Genomic DNA, 14,676 nt, shown 5'->3' with positions numbered 1-14,676 from the left:
ACGAACCCGACGCGCCCTCCATCCCGTCTCCATTCCGGCTCAGCTGTAGACTACTTATACCAGGCATTCCAGGTCTCCCGGCTGACTCTCTTAAACCTCACGTCTGCATGTTTCGCCTCTGAGACTCTGAAGCCAGAATCCAGTCCTGGATCGCCAACCCTCCATTACCCGTGCAGGAATTCTCCATAGCGTGTCCAGCCCTTGCTCCCCTCCCTCGCGCCCTGCCCTCTATAATAACTGCGCCAGCTCGCCTTCTTGAGTTTCACTCACGAGCAGCCGTTCTCTCCTTCACTCCTTTACCTGCTTGCTATACACCGTATTCTCGGTATTTTCGGTATATAATCCAGGGCAAGTCGTGCCTGTCTTCCTTCCTTCCTTCCACCACCGCAGGTCTATAAACAGACCGCCAATCAGACACCGACCCCACTCTCGCTCTCTGCCGCGCGACCAAAACAAATCAATCCCGCCAACACCGGCTGTTGCTGCTTCACTCGCTCTCGCGCAGGCTATTGTATCTCTCTATCGTTCAAATAATACTATTGCTCATCATGGCTGCTCTCACCATGACTCCTCCGGCCGTGCGACAGCCCTTTGCCCCTGTGGATGCCTCCCGTATGCGTTCCTTGATGCGTTCTAAGATGAACGTGCTGAACAAGCAGAATGGTATGACAGTTCCCAATTTACGCGTCTTATACTCCCAGTAGTATGCATGCTAATATTCTCCCAAAGGTATAATGCTCTCAGGAAAGCGTCAGTCCCTCGCTGAATCAGACTCGGAGAATATCGACCCAACAGCATGCAAGTCAACCAAGCGAAAGCGTGCTGCCGACGACGATGACCACCAACCCGTCAAGCCTGTCAAGAGCCTTATGAAGCCAATGAAGTCCTCTCGCATGGCATTTAGCATCCTCGAGGACCCTGTTACACCCTCCACACCCACAAAGGCCACCAAGAGCACACCCAAATCTGCACCACTTAAGCCCGCTGGACGTTCTCCCCAGATGAAGGCATCTAAGCCTTTTGCTCGCCGTGCAACAGCCTCAAAGGGTCGGCCAGAGTCTACCCGAAAGAGTGTCGGCCGTCCCTTCTCTATCTCAGCTGCGCTGTCCAATGGCAAACCCAAGAGTCAGTCAGCTCCCGCTACCAAGATGCCGGCATCCTGGTCCTTTGAGATCCATGTCGACTCAGAGCAGGAGGAGATGACCAACATGATGCAACACTCAACATGCGTGCTAGATATCAGTGATGATGAGGGAAAGCAGGAGCAAAAGTCCGACCACCGCGGGAAGGAGAACATCCCTCCTGCTGACTTGGGTCTCTCCCTTCCCCGCTCTGGTCAACAAGAGTCCCCCGCTGCGGCGGCTCGCAAGTCTGACATGGTTGATGAACCTCGCTCCCCATTGGGTGAGCTCAATGCCTCCGACTACTACGCCGATGATTGCCACGCTTTCTCGTACGCTGTCGTCTACGAGGATGAAGAGACAGATGCGGCCGTTGAGAAGAAGCCTGCTGTTTCTTTCTCACGCCCTACCCATCCAAGCCGGAGTAAGCTTTCAAGTATGTCATCTATTGAGTCTGTGCTGGAAGCTGCTAGCCCAGTGAAGCCCACAGACGACGCCAACCTCGAATCTTCAGGTAACATTGAGATTTGGGAGAGCGAAAGCGCTGGTGAGGAAGCTGCTGAGGAGTCTTCAGCGCCTACCACTGCGTAGATCAAAAAGTCATCATTCTTTTTCATCATTGCTCATGGCGTTGCTTGGGTCTGGCGTTGGAACATGGCTTCCTGGATTTTGGATACCCAATTTTTTTCTACGTGTCTTCTGTCGTTTGTTTTACAAATTTCGTTTCGTCCTATTCCTCCCTTACTACCTGTCACAGTATCATTCTTCCTTCAACATCGCATCACTGCCCTTTCATTCTTATCCTTACCTAAACTACACTACACTACACTGCATGGATTTCAGCATGTACTACCTAATGAGCTCAAATGTGTCACGTCTATGACGCCGTTCACGATGTAAATATTTCATTAATAAAACATTACTACAATAACTGTTTCTCCCTCTGTAATACTAACTCATCCTTCCATCTCATCATCCACATCATCGTCATCAGGATCATTGCCCTCTTCTTTCCGCTTCGCAGCTGACTCCACAGCCTCAGCCGCCGCTTCCATCATTTCCTCCTGCTCAATCGCCTCTTCCTCACCTTCACTTTCTTCCCCTTCTACTCCTTCTCCCTCTCCTTCGTCTTCTATATTCACTGCACCCTGTTCTTCATTCCCAGCACCACCACCCCTCCCCTGTTTCCCCTTCACCATTTCTTTCCACGTCAATGCTCCCTTAATCGTACTCCTAATCTCTGTCGCAAGCATCGCAGCCGTAGCCGACACACTCCCAGGATCAAGACTAAACCCACCGAGTCCCGTTGCAGGACTTGCATGGTCCGGCAGGCTCAGGAGCGGCGCATACTCGGAATCATCGGGCGTGCGCCCTTCATACAAAGCCAAGATCTTGTGCCGCATTATGGCTTTTAGCTTCGCCGTCGTGCCATTGCCGTACCACCCGTCAACGGTGTTGTCGCAGGTTTTGCGGAGGAAGTTTGCTGGTTCAGGGGAGGGTGAGAGAATGGATTGGAGGATCGGGTCTGTGATGTCGCAGAACATCCACATTCGGCCGTCTAGGGGTAGTGGGGGTTGACCAGTGAAGAGGTGGGATGTTTGGGATGTTGCAGCTTCGGGATTGGTGAGGTCGTTAGGGCGTGGGAGGAGGGTGTGCCGGCGGCCGCCGGAGGTGTCTCTGCTCTCTCTGTTGTCGCGGGCTGTTTCGGAGGTTCCGGGGAGGATGCGGAACATGGTTGTTTGGTAGATTCGGGAGGATGGGTCGGAACGAGGATCGTGGCCGAAACGGATTATGGCATCGCGCCAGGGGCCAGAGCGGAAGATGTACCCTGCGTAAGGGACTGCATGGCGGAGAGCGTAGCGCTGTTCGATTGTGCTGAGGGTGTTGCGGAGGGCGCGGCGGGACCAGGCCGGGCGGGACTCGAAGCGGGAGAGGACGATTGAGATTGTTTCGCGGAGGACAGGGTCCAGGGATTCGATTGGGGGGCAGTTGGGGCGCGGGGATGAGGGGACGGTGGCGGCATCGAAGGGGACGAGGTGGGTAAGAACTTTGGCAGCTTGTTGGGTGTTGACCGTTGTGATGTTGCCAGAAGTGTCGAGGGTTTGGCGAACGGTTGGGTTTTGGCGATAGAAGTAGTTAAAGGGGATGTCTCCGTGGCTGAAGGACGGGGGAGGGATGAGGTCGACGTTTGAGGTGGCTCCTTTACTCATGTCTAGGTCGAACTCTTTCATCTTCTCGAAGTCGAATGGTAATATCTTCTCACGGAACCGATTGACGAACGGGCTTTTGGTGGTCGAGAAGACAAAGTCCGGCATTCCTGGCATGCTTAGCTGCTAGACTTGACGGGTGACAGAACAAAAAAACGTACCTCGAAACACATGCGTGCGTTCAACTGATCCAACGGGCTCAACCTGGTACTTCCCTACGTTATCACGCAGGCTCCGCATAAACTGGCGCGCAGTAGGCCGTGGGGGCCCATCATGAACCTCAGAAGCTGGATCATCGGTAAAGGGATCATTCGAACCCTTCTTTCGCTTTCGACCAGTCCGCTTGGGAACGGTCACTTGGAGCAGAATATTATTCGACGCCGAGCTTATGGACTGCATTGGTCTTGACATTGCGTCCTCTGGCCGAAGCACAAGGTTTGCCGGGGTATCCGCCTTGGGCGGGTCGAGAGCCTAGTATCGAGTCAGAGCGCTCTCTAGATGAGGTTGAAGAACATACCTTGATAATGCCCGCCTTTCCTTGAAGCGTATCAATGGCCTTGTCCACATTCTTGATAATGGCAGGATGCTCGATGGAGACGATACGACGGGAGGGCACGCTGTAGAACGGCGCAGTCCTCGAGGTTTGATTTTCTGCCATGGTGTCTGAGCCCGGGTGCACTGTTTATGCACTGCCCTGGGCTGGTTTATTGGATATGAAGAGATGAAGATATCTATCCCATTGACTGGACGATATACTTAGTGCTGCCGTCGAAGTGCGATTATATGAAAATGATATCGCGGCGCATAGGTCGATTACAAGCACTACTACCTTCCGGGTGATCAAGATATTAAACCATAGACTGCGATATAATGATATTGCTTTCTCTTGACGATTTGGTGCAGCATGTACGTATCGTCAAGAATGTTGGAAGCAAACAGGACAAACGAGATAAAGATGGCAATGACCAAGTAAAGGCGGCAACTTGTGGCAGAATTGACCCCCCAGGCATTTCCCTTTTCGGCCAGCTCCTGTCAGTGTTGCTCTGCAGGTCCACGCACGAAACATCCTGTGTGTGCGTCTGTACAACTTCCCCTTTAATGATCCTCGTATTTATAGGACCTGTGACATTACCCCTGGGAATTACCTGGTGTAAGCCTGTAGTTCGGAACTCTCGGTGACCGACATGGATGACCGATGTTTTCAATCTCAACCACCATGCACTCTATTGGGCTTGAGAACAACCACCTTGCCAAACGTGGTAACCTCAGATAGACTTTGTGATATCATCAAGCTTTCAATGCAAGATGAGTGTTCTGCTGCTGACAAGCAACGCATATGATGCCCCATTACCCCAGTCCGAGAGGGAAATTATCTATAAGTATGGAAGCCATCAGCCTTCTGAAGACAAACAATGCGCCTTGTCAGAATATCGCGCCTGCTATGCTTATGCGTAGGCCAAGGGTTCAATATCGATGGACCCGCTCGTGCAGTCAAAAAGGCAATATTTTGCCCCTGGCTCGATGAGTGATGTGGTCTGGGTGCATCTCTTCCCACGCCAACATGACTGGCTATTCAACCCGAGAAGACACAATTACGTCTTCTCAGTCCATCGCTTATTTTCGAGTCCGATCACACAAAGTCCCCGAGATGACCGAGCATGGACATTGTCAGGCTGGACTGGCTGATCCGCCATTCATGGGCGCAGTTCTTTGTTCTCCTGTCCGGCCTATCACACAGCATACCCGCAACCTTTAAACAACAACTCAGGTCGCGCTCTCTTTGCTGGAAATCCCAGGACCAACCCACTGCTTTCAGAGTTCTCTTTTGGCAGAAAAATGGCCAGACAATCTGCTTTGCTGCTTTTCGGCGGCCTTTTACTCTGTGAAGCTCTCACGGTTCCGCGACATGCCACTCTGGTATCCACGCGAGATGTTGAATCGCGCGAATACGATTTTATCATCGCTGGAGGTGGCGTCGCTGGATTGACTGTGGCCGATCGTCTTACCGAAGTCCCCGATGGTAAAGGAAAGAACCCAATGAGGCGATGATGGAAGCTAATTGCGGCAGTGAGCGTTCTCGTCATCGAATCCGGCGCTGTCGACCACGGAGAGGACTTCGTTTATATCCCAGGGGCCTATGACTATGTGCCGTACAGCTGGCATGGCTTGACGAACGAGCCGTCCAAGGAATTGAACAATCGTGTCTTCGACTCTATTGTCGCAAGGGTTGCTGGGGGCGGCAGCGTTGTAAATGCTATGATTTTCCTGAGGTATGTAGCACTGGATACCATCACTAGGGCTTATTTCTAATCTGAAGTGCAGAGGCACGTCGTTGGACTTTGACGGCTGGGAATCGCTTGGGAATGATGGTTGGGGCTGGGAGGGTATGCTACCATACTTCATCAAGGTGAGCGCTCCTAAACAAACTTAGATTCTGTTTAGTTACGGTTGTTTTCCAATATAGAGCGAGAATTTTACCGCCCCAACCCCAGAGCTTGCCCGTGAAGGCAATCTTACATGGGATGATTCCGTCCGTGGACATGATGGACCTGTTCAGTACACATACCCAAATTACATATACCCTGGACTTGGTTGGTCTGCCATCGCCTCAGCTCGATACTACACAATCCATAACACCTTGATATGTCTCACATAACGTTCCTAACCTTTGATAGGCGCGATTTACGATGCTGCCCTGCATATTGGCGTGCAACCAAGGCTCGACCCCAACGCAGGAGAAAACACTGGAGTTTTTAACCAACCATTCGCCATCGATGCAGCTACCTGGACCAGAAGTTCTGCAAAGCGAAACCACTACGATCCAGCTGTCAATCGCCCCAACTACCACTTCCTTTCGAACACAACTGTGGCGCGGGTCCTTTTTGACGGAACTCAAGCTGTTGGTGTTGAGTATCTCCCTAGTGCAGGTGGCCAAATATCCCGCGCGTACGCCTCTAGAGAGGTCCTTATTGCCGCCGGTGCTCTTCATACACCCCAAGTCCTCCAGCTATCCGGGGTTGGTCCCCGTCGTATGCTTGAGTCACTTGATATTCCAGTTGTGTCGGACTTGCCCGGGGTTGGATCTAACCTGCAGGACCAGACGACTTTCCCATTTGTGTATAGCTGTTAGTATTTGACGCAGTCTATCTTTCTCTTGCGTGTACTAACCCACTACTTATCAGGGGCGAACAGTCTCACTCCTAATGTCACCACTTTCCTGACAAATACTACCTTTGCCGAGGAACAGCGCGCGCTTTACGACGAGTGTCTCCCAAGTGCATGGGCTGTCACCAGAGGAATTGCGCCCAAGTTTGTCTTTATGTCCTACGAGGACGCAACCATAGACACAGAATACGAACGGATTCTTGCAGATGCCGAAGCTCGCGATCCGGCGGAATCACTGCCCTCTGACGTCGATCCCACAGTCCTCGCCGGCTATGCCGCCCAGAGACAGCTGATGTTTGATGAGTTTCGCGACCCAGGCCTATCAGTCGGTGGCAGTTCATGGACTACTGACGCAAATGCCCAAGTGTTTAATGTAAAGCCTTTCAGCCGGGGCCAAGTCTACATCAACCAAACGGACCCGCTTGCAAACCCGGTCATCGATCTCCGCACAGCAAGCGACCCGGCCGACTTTCAATTGCACATTGCCCTGTTCCACAAGCACCGCGAGCTGTTCAACGCACCTTCTCTTGCAGCCCTTGGTCCCACCGAACTGGTTCCAGGCCCCGACGTGCAAACCGACGAGCAAGTTATCGAGACAATGAGAGAGATTTTGGAACCTTCTAACGCGCATCAATGCTGCTCGGCACCTATGATGCCCCGAGAGCTCGGCGGAGTACTTTCCCCGGAGATGAAAGTGTATGGCACTACTAGATTGCGGGTTATTGACATTAGCCATTGGCCGAAGGAGCTTGCTGGCCCACCAATGGCATCCATATACGCTGCTGGAGAGAAGGTATGTTTCCCGGAGCTTTTCAAAAGTATTCCACTGATATACCCTAGGTTTCGGATATTATCAAGGCTGAATATGGCTGGCTTGAGTGATTCAGTGGTCTAGAGTCTTTAAGACAGGTGCGGTTAAAGATTTGGTTGTAATGTACTAGGGACAAAGCAATATCTATTTCTGGGGGGCGCATTATAAATGGATGTATCGTCCGACCCGAAGAGTACGTGCAACGGTAGATCAACGTAGACTGCCTCGATCCCTAGTTCAGCTACCTTACCATAATTTCCCAATTTTGGTCCCCCCAAGTCAGAGAACTCTCGGAGAGTTCGTATTCATGGCAGCTCAGCCCTCCACCATGTCGCCAGGCAATCCTGATCCTGGGAAGCTCGGATACGATGAAAGCTAGGCGCCGCGGAGACGGAAGTGTTACAGTCAGGCTCGAGCACCTAGCACCCAGCCCACTAAGTACACCGGATTAAGCTAACCTCATCTCGCCCAGCTTCCCTCTTTTGTGTCAGTCCAGTAACTCCCACCTATTTTTGACACCTCTCCAAATTCTCCCAAAGTATAAGTCTTCCGATATGGATATACTCGCTCTGGAAGTCCATCTTGGTCTGGTAGATATCGTTTACTAGTGGATGCTCTTCGGGCTCCGAAGGTAGCCAGCTTCATCCCCATATTCTAAAGCCAACGAGTTGCTGGTAAATCCACGAGGTCAACTTCAGGCAGGTCATGAAGAAATGGATGTGATGCATCTCGTGTCGGACAAATGTTTTCTTCAAGCCGGGCTCGGGGTTCAACCCACCACTCATCGGGAAAGCGTACCCGGGGTCAGAACGCCACTCGCAGAATACATCACGAATTAAGCCAGAGCAGCAATCAATATGCGCCAATGGCAAGCTCTTCGCGTGTATAACTGGCCAGCACGGTTCCATGCTCTAGCATGGTGTAGCATCGGATTCCGTACGAGACTCTGAAAATCGTCGCTTTTTGCTGTCTGCTCGGCAGTGTACAAAGCCCAGTTCTTTTTCTTCAGCCCTGACAACACTTTGGAATCGAGGGGGCTTTGTCGACCATTACAAGTTCTTTGCGACAATGACAGCTACCAGCGGGATTTCTTCTCACAAAAGATCGTTGTCAGATGGAGGCTATTCTACCCAGGCGTGGAAGGTTCTGTTTCAGACTCTACCCTCTCGTGGGCCAGATACCGATGCCTGGTGGCGGCTCACCGGAAGACATCTCGCGGTTCTCCTCGACGCTGCTGCATATCCCATAGAGAAACAGTACGAGTGCCTTCTATATCATTACCACTACGCTGTTCGTTTCCCCGTGCCCTGACTATACTTCGCCGCTAAGCAAAAGCCGTAACTAGGCACCTTACCTAGGGCCAGCGCCCCGCGACGGCAGCTCTCCAACGCAATGGAAGTCGATGCTACAGCTAGATGGCACGCCATTTGAATTTTCGTGGAAATGGAATACGTCAGACGGAGAGCCAGATGTCCGCATCGGCATGGAGCCTATAGGGCCTACGGCAGGAACAACCTTGGATCCATTGAATCACTCAGCTACACGAGAGGTCCTTCATAAGATCTCCTCTGCAGTACCAGGTGCTGACCTCACTTGGACACATCACTTCCTTGCAACTTTGTTCGATCATGATTATGCTAAGTATACCGAGGAGGCGGCGAATGGTGCTCTCATCGGCACCAGCTTGATAATTTCCCTTGAGTTTCTACGCAACTCGACTGGAGTCAAGACATACTTCCAACCGCGCATGCTCAATCAGCGTGGGTTCCTCGATATCCCTCGCTGGGAAGCGTCCTTCCAAAAACTACATCCAGACGCTCCCTCCCGTATAGCCCTGCACGATTTCATGTCTGCCAACGAGGAAGGTAAAGCTCTGAAACCATTCTGTCTCAGCGTCGACAACTGCGATCCCACCAAAGCCCGTATAAAATGGTACTTCAACAGCCCACACACCAAATTCACTGCCATCCGCGAAATAATGTCCCTCGGGGGCCGCATCGCAAGCACCGACACTCGAGAAAGACAATTCAGCGAACTCTTCGACCTCCTCAAAACACTGACCGAGCAACCCGCTGACTTTTCAGAGGATTCTGAGTTCCCATTCGCCACGAACAGCAACTCTAATATCGACGCATTCGCCGAAATGCCGGATATGCTGAAAGGAATCGTATACTTCTTCGACATCGCTCCCGGTAAATCCTTACCCGCAATCAAAATTTACTTCCCTGTGCGCAATCACTGCCGTAACGATCTCGCCGCTACTCAGAACTTCAACAAGTGGCTCGATTTCCGGGGGCGCGGAAAGTACGGTCCTTCCTTTTTGCGAGCTCTTGAGGCTATTGCGGATTATAGGCGGCTGGATGAGGACGGCGGGTTGCAGAGTTTCGTCAGCTGTCAGTTTAAGAGTGATGGTAGCCTAGACCTCACGTCGTACTTTAATCCCCAGGCGTTTCATTCTGCGAGACTCACGAATCGGCGGTCAACAAGAAGAAGGGGGGATGATGGAAGGTGGTAGGTGGTAGGTGGTTGTTTGTTAGTCTAGGGTTTTTTTGTTGCTGGGCGGGAGGTAGATATGTTTCTTGCCGTGTTTCTGTTTCCGTTTAATGACAGCCTCAACAGACCATGGTTAAGACAGAACATACCGCTACAGTACGGCCCCAAATTTGATCCATTACTCGGTATGGTTTCTCAAACTGTTATCCTAAATGAGTTAAATACGCGCCCGGTTGCCTATCCAGGGTGATAATAAGAAAAATATAGTGAAATGGAGTATAGTTAGTTCCTGACTACAAATACATTGCTATCCATTATAGATATCGCCAATTCAATCAATCTAGTAATAATACTTCATATGTCCACTAGTCATTCCTATGCAGGGATTGTACTGCATAGGAGGTGAGTACTGATGAGGAGGAGGAGGGCACAGAATCTGAACACGGACTAAACCGTATTTGGCTTACGATCATGTGAGGCGCTAACCCCTTTCAGGATCTACTGTTTTCAGGCCCGGTTCATCTGTTGACCTTCACCAAAGCTGTATATATCGATTTTCTTAAGGTGATTCAAATGGCAATACAATAAGATGTGTAATTACATATGTTGAAATTTCTTCACTTACATGTTCAGAGTAGGGTGGGGTTTTGGTTGGATCGGTTGTAAAATATTGAAACAAGCGAAAGTATATATAGTGTTCAAATTGATCTAAATCACCTATTCTGTAAAGTGGTGTACCTCGCTTGGGAACTACCTAGTCCTCCAGGCTGTCGCTACAATCAAGTCTTATTGAAATCCAATATTCACAAATATACACAGCTTTGTCATAAATAGTCAGGGAACAATGAATGATTTTGTGTGGTCGGGCCAGGTCACATGACCAAGACCCGTACACCAACAATAAACATGAGGCAACCCAGCACTCACTGAAAATTGATCAGTAGACTGGTAAAAACAGGCTGGTCCTGATCCTTAATGAATACCAGACTTATTTGCGTCATAAAAATTAGCCGAATTATACTAAGTGCTTTGGAATCCTTGTATGGGGCTGAAGTAGCGTTGGGACCCCTTACAGTACCCTGATAATGCCAGCCATCGCTGTTGGAAGCGAGAGTAGAAATAATTTTTAGTTGAGCCGCTCTCGACATCCTCACTTGCCCGTCCAGATCAGATTTCGCAGCAGTTGCAGGCCGTGGTTGAGCGCGGCGCTTCCCCAGGCAGGAGTTCAGCCAGTTCCAGTTCCACGAGTCCACACTACATTACCGTCCGAGCGCCCTTCAGCCACAGTCCGTCACCACCATCTCCTCTCGTGATAGCCTGTCCATTTTCGACGCCGGAATCATCATCAATGCCCTTGTCCTTCCTGCGCACCCAGTCCCTCTCAGCATAGCCCTCCCCGACTGTTTATTTGTGCCTTTCCGATCGGTGCTTCGCGAGTTCCAATTCAGTCGCTGGGGCTCTTGCACCCCGCCTTCTCTCATAAGCGACACGGAAGTCGATCCTCTCCAGACCTGACCGTCTCGCGAGCTCCTCCCATACCGCTGCGAACGCGCCAGCAACTGAGCGTGAGCGTCCGACCGATTCCCAGCACTGCTTCTACCAATCGTCTGTCCCCAAAGCCCCTCGAGGTGAGCTCCCCTTTTATACACCCTATACTTGCCCGTCCGTCTCGCGTGTCGGGGCCATGCCCGTGTTTGCCCCCCTGTTACTACCCTTCTTGGGCTTGACCTCCTCGGACACCCAACCTTGTGCTGCGCTGGCTGCAAGCAATGTTCCAGCTTCTCTCCACCATCAATCTCCCTTTGCCTGACTTTCTCAATAATTCACCGCGTTGGATTCCCGCCAATGTTCCTTTCTGCCCGCAGATGCTCATGTGTTCACTTTCAGGTCGACAGAAACAACCCCCCCTCTAAGAGTTGTCCGATCCGGCAGACCGCATCCGCCCCTTCCCCCTCCTGCTAGCGTGTGGCATCTTGCTGCACTGGCATCGAGAACCAGGTCCGAGTACATGTGGCTGTTCGATTAGTGGTTACAATGAAGGGTTTCAGACAGAGAGTGGTGAGTTTGCTGTCATTTTGCGGGTCACACAGTCCTCGCTTGGCTGCGCTTGACCATCCCCGCCGGGTGCTGAACTAAACTAAATGTCCTAGCACGAGCAGTTGTCGAGAGCGAAAGATAATAAGTCGTCGAAAAAGAAGGATTCATCGCAAGCTTCCTCGCAGAACCCGGCCAGCCTGGGCATCCACCAAGGCCAACAATCTTCCTCTCCCAACCAGGTCACCCCGACGTCGTCTACCACATCTGTGAATGATATTAGAGGAAAGGCCCCTGAAGATGCTTCGCAAGCGGGAGCGTACCCTCCGGGTCAGTATTATGCCGCGCAGGATGGAGGTGCCGTTAGTCAACCTAACGGAGAACCAGGTACTCCCACAAAGCAAGGGCAAACGATGGCTCCGAGTGTGGTGATCAGCCCCAGCGCACCGGTAAGCACTCGATCACAACCTGACTCCCTTCTCGTTTGCATTCTGGCTTGTAATTGCCTTTATTCTTTTTCCTTGCTGACCGTGAATCGCTTTGCTTGTAGCATGCCCCTCCTCCCGGTGCCGCTGAGACAATGCCAGGAGACCTGGCCCCTCCCAGGAAGTCTCATGTCTTTGATCGCCTTCAGACGACTCCGAAGGATATGTCGGAGGGCATCCGGACTCCCAAGCGCCAACATTCCTCTCGATTCGATATCTCCGACCAGCGCCAGAGAGAATTGGAGAAGCTTCCGGGCTTCCACGAAGTGCCCCCAAACCGTCGCCAAGAACTCTTCATGCAGAAGATCGATCAGTGCAATATTATATTCGACTTCAATGACCCTACGGCGGACATGAAGTCCAAGGAGATCAAGAGACTGGCTCTCCACGAGCTCCTGGATTACATTGCCAACAACCGTTCGGTCATCACAGAGCCCATGTATCCTCGTGTGGTTGAGATGTTCGCAAAGAACCTGTTTCGACCTATTCCACCCCCAATCACACCCCAGGGTGAGGCATTCGATCCGGAGGAGGACGAGCCGGTCTTGGAAGTCGCTTGGCCCCATATTCAGGTCGTTTATGAGTTTTTCTTGCGGTTTATCGAAAGTCAGGACTTCAATACAAACATCGCAAAGGCTTACATCGACCATCATTTTGTGCTTCAGGTAATATTATATCCTCTGGCTGATTTTAGGCAGGTGTGCTGACTATTCGTCAGTTGCTAGAGCTGTTTGACTCCGAAGACCCGCGAGAACGCGATTTCTTGAAGACCACCCTTCATCGCATTTACGGAAAGTTCTTAAATTTACGCTCATATATTCGACGATCTATCAACAACGTCTTTTTCCAATTCACCTACGAGACCGAGCGATTCAACGGTATTGCCGAGTTGTTGGAAATCTTGGGTTCCATTATCAACGGCTTTGCTCTCCCGTTGAAGGAAGAACACAAATTGTTCTTAACTCGAGTTTTGCTACCGATGCACAAAGTCAAGAGCCTCAGCATGTATCACCCACAGCTTGCCTACTGTATTGTCCAGTTCCTTGAAAAGGACTCGACGTTAACAGAAGATGTGAGTCAATCTTTTTCTTGGAGATTCCTTAAATACCTTTCTAACCGCTTTTAGGTGGTCCTCGGCTTGCTGCGATACTGGCCTAAAACCAACAGCACCAAGGAAGTTATGTACCTCAACGAAGTGGAGGATATCTTTGAGGTGATGGACCCGGCGGAATTCGCCAAAGTTCAAGAGCCACTCTTCCAGCAACTGGCCAAGTCGGTTGCGAGCCCTCATTTTCAGGTGCGTACTTATATTTATCGCTGAGTAATTGCCCAAGAAACTCATTCTTTTTGCCCTAGGTCGCCGAGCGTGCACTTTACTTCTGGAACAACGAGTATTTCTGCAACCTGGTCAGCGATAATGTTGAGGTCATTCTGCCAATCATGTTCCCTCCTTTGTTCGAGAACTCCAAGGGTCACTGGAATAGGTAAGTGCTTGCTTTTGAAATTGTATGGGCTTACTAACCCTCTGTAGGACCATCCACAGCATGGTTTATAACGCGATGAAGATGTTCATGGAGATTAACCCTCAGCTCTTTGACGAGTGCTCGCACGAATACAACGAAAGGCAGAATAGCGCCGACCTGCGCGAAAAGGCTCGACAGAGCCGATGGGAAAAGGTCGCTGAACGAGCTGCGGCACGCCAGAACGGCGCCCCCCTGCCACCATCCACGTCGACGGCTGAAATTCCCCTACAGCTGGACGACATTGATACTCTCACCCAGGAAAGCCAGAATAGACTTCATTCTCTGAAACTGGATGAGCCTAGTCCTGCAAAGGATCGAAGGCCTCGAGAGGGCTCCGTCACTACGGTAAGTGCTGAGCATGTTTAATCGCTGGCTAAGTCATGACGATGAGATCTGCACCCCTTAAGTGAAACACTTTGAATTGCTTTTATTTTTTTTTGTTATTTTCTGCTAAGCGTTGTTTCGTTTTATGCACAGAAAGCGTGATTCTAACATTGGAACGTCCTCTATTCCAGAGACGACGCCGTGGATCCCTTGAAGGCGGTGGACGGCGACGAAGCAACAGTGGCGGTGGCAGCGAGATTCGAGCTCGGCGTCGAGCCGTTGGGTCTGCGGCGGTAACAGGTTTGGCGCGAAGCAACTCGACGAAATGATTTGCTAGTTGGATACTAGTTTTCTCGACGCTGATGAATCTCCCTTGTGTTTATCTCAATGTCCTGCTTTCAATACTCGCGCCACCCATAGCCTTGCACGCTCTCGTCGCTCCACCTTCCCCATCTCATTTCCTTATTTCAAATTCTTCTTGTGTGTACATGGCTTTTGATATTCGTCGTCTCC

The 14,676-nt window shown here is 51.0% G+C and overlaps 5 protein-coding genes across 5 annotated transcripts; 4 read left to right on the top strand and 1 right to left on the bottom strand.

The window, feature by feature from the left end:
• Positions 1 to 548: 548 nt before the first annotated feature.
• Positions 549 to 1,712, top strand: ASPSYDRAFT_156606 (uncharacterized protein; the record flags this gene model as incomplete). The annotated part of the gene is made up of 2 exons (XM_040842567.1): positions 549 to 663; positions 730 to 1,712. 2 exons carry the CDS (start codon positions 549 to 551, stop codon positions 1,710 to 1,712), a joined length of 1,098 nt encoding a protein of 365 aa, XP_040700469.1.
• A 270-nt stretch (positions 1,713 to 1,982) lies between these two features.
• Positions 1,983 to 4,238, bottom strand: ASPSYDRAFT_47953 (transcription factor TFIIIC subunit TFC1). The gene is made up of 3 exons (XM_040847539.1): positions 3,846 to 4,238; positions 3,490 to 3,799; positions 1,983 to 3,438 (listed from the first exon to the last, which is right to left on the bottom strand). The coding sequence occupies exons 1-3, from the start codon at positions 3,984 to 3,986 to the stop codon at positions 2,078 to 2,080; spliced, it is 1,812 nt and encodes a 603-aa protein (XP_040700468.1). The 5' UTR covers positions 3,987 to 4,238; the 3' UTR covers positions 1,983 to 2,077.
• Positions 4,239 to 5,164: 926 nt separating this feature from the next.
• ASPSYDRAFT_156900 (GMC family oxidoreductase) lies at positions 5,165 to 7,375 on the top strand (the record flags this gene model as incomplete). The annotated part of the gene is made up of 7 exons (XM_040842603.1): positions 5,165 to 5,348; positions 5,397 to 5,598; positions 5,651 to 5,735; positions 5,793 to 5,919; positions 6,004 to 6,453; positions 6,511 to 7,286; positions 7,334 to 7,375. The coding sequence occupies 7 exons, from the start codon at positions 5,165 to 5,167 to the stop codon at positions 7,373 to 7,375; spliced, it is 1,866 nt and encodes a 621-aa protein (XP_040700467.1).
• Positions 7,376 to 8,372: 997 nt separating this feature from the next.
• ASPSYDRAFT_156513 (uncharacterized protein) lies at positions 8,373 to 9,819 on the top strand (the record flags this gene model as incomplete). Its single annotated transcript, XM_040842560.1, has 2 exons — positions 8,373 to 8,594; positions 8,650 to 9,819. 2 exons carry the CDS (start codon positions 8,373 to 8,375, stop codon positions 9,817 to 9,819), a joined length of 1,392 nt encoding a protein of 463 aa, XP_040700466.1.
• Positions 9,820 to 12,225: 2,406 nt separating this feature from the next.
• On the top strand, positions 12,226 to 14,365 carry ASPSYDRAFT_1151509 (protein phosphatase 2A regulatory subunit RTS1). Its single transcript, XM_040839988.1, has 5 exons — positions 12,226 to 12,981; positions 13,035 to 13,388; positions 13,443 to 13,613; positions 13,673 to 13,800; positions 13,848 to 14,365. The coding sequence occupies exons 1-5, from the start codon at positions 12,412 to 12,414 to the stop codon at positions 14,203 to 14,205; spliced, it is 1,581 nt and encodes a 526-aa protein (XP_040700465.1). The 5' UTR covers positions 12,226 to 12,411; the 3' UTR covers positions 14,206 to 14,365.
• The last annotated feature ends 311 nt before the right edge of the window (positions 14,366 to 14,676 follow it).

This window comes from Aspergillus sydowii, assembly GCF_001890705.1.
Source record: "Aspergillus sydowii CBS 593.65 unplaced genomic scaffold ASPSYscaffold_9, whole genome shotgun sequence".
In the NCBI taxonomy this organism is placed as follows: Eukaryota; Fungi; Ascomycota; class Eurotiomycetes; order Eurotiales; family Aspergillaceae; genus Aspergillus; species Aspergillus sydowii.
The sequence above is the reverse complement of the archived record's forward strand: the minus strand, read 5'-3'. Positions and strand labels throughout refer to the sequence as shown.

Bases quoted from the DNA above. Each gene is read 5' to 3' on its own strand.
- ASPSYDRAFT_47953 (XM_040847539.1), bottom strand. From the start codon at position 3,986: ATGGCAGAAAATCAAACCTCGAGGACTGCGCCGTTCTACAGCGTGCCC. The intron at 3,800-3,845 runs GTATGTTCTTCA...ACTCGATACTAG, and splicing joins GAAAGGCGGGCATTATCAAG to GCTCTCGACCCGCCCAAGGC. The intron at 3,439-3,489 runs GTACGTTTTTTT...TAAGCATGCCAG, and splicing joins ACGCACGCATGTGTTTCGAG to GAATGCCGGACTTTGTCTTC.
- ASPSYDRAFT_1151509 (XM_040839988.1), top strand. From the start codon at position 12,412: ATGCCAGGAGACCTGGCCCCTCCCAGGAAGTCTCATGTCTTTGATCGC. The intron at 13,389-13,442 runs GTGAGTCAATCT...AACCGCTTTTAG, and splicing joins ACTCGACGTTAACAGAAGAT to GTGGTCCTCGGCTTGCTGCG. The intron at 13,614-13,672 runs GTGCGTACTTAT...TTTTTGCCCTAG, and splicing joins TTGCGAGCCCTCATTTTCAG to GTCGCCGAGCGTGCACTTTA.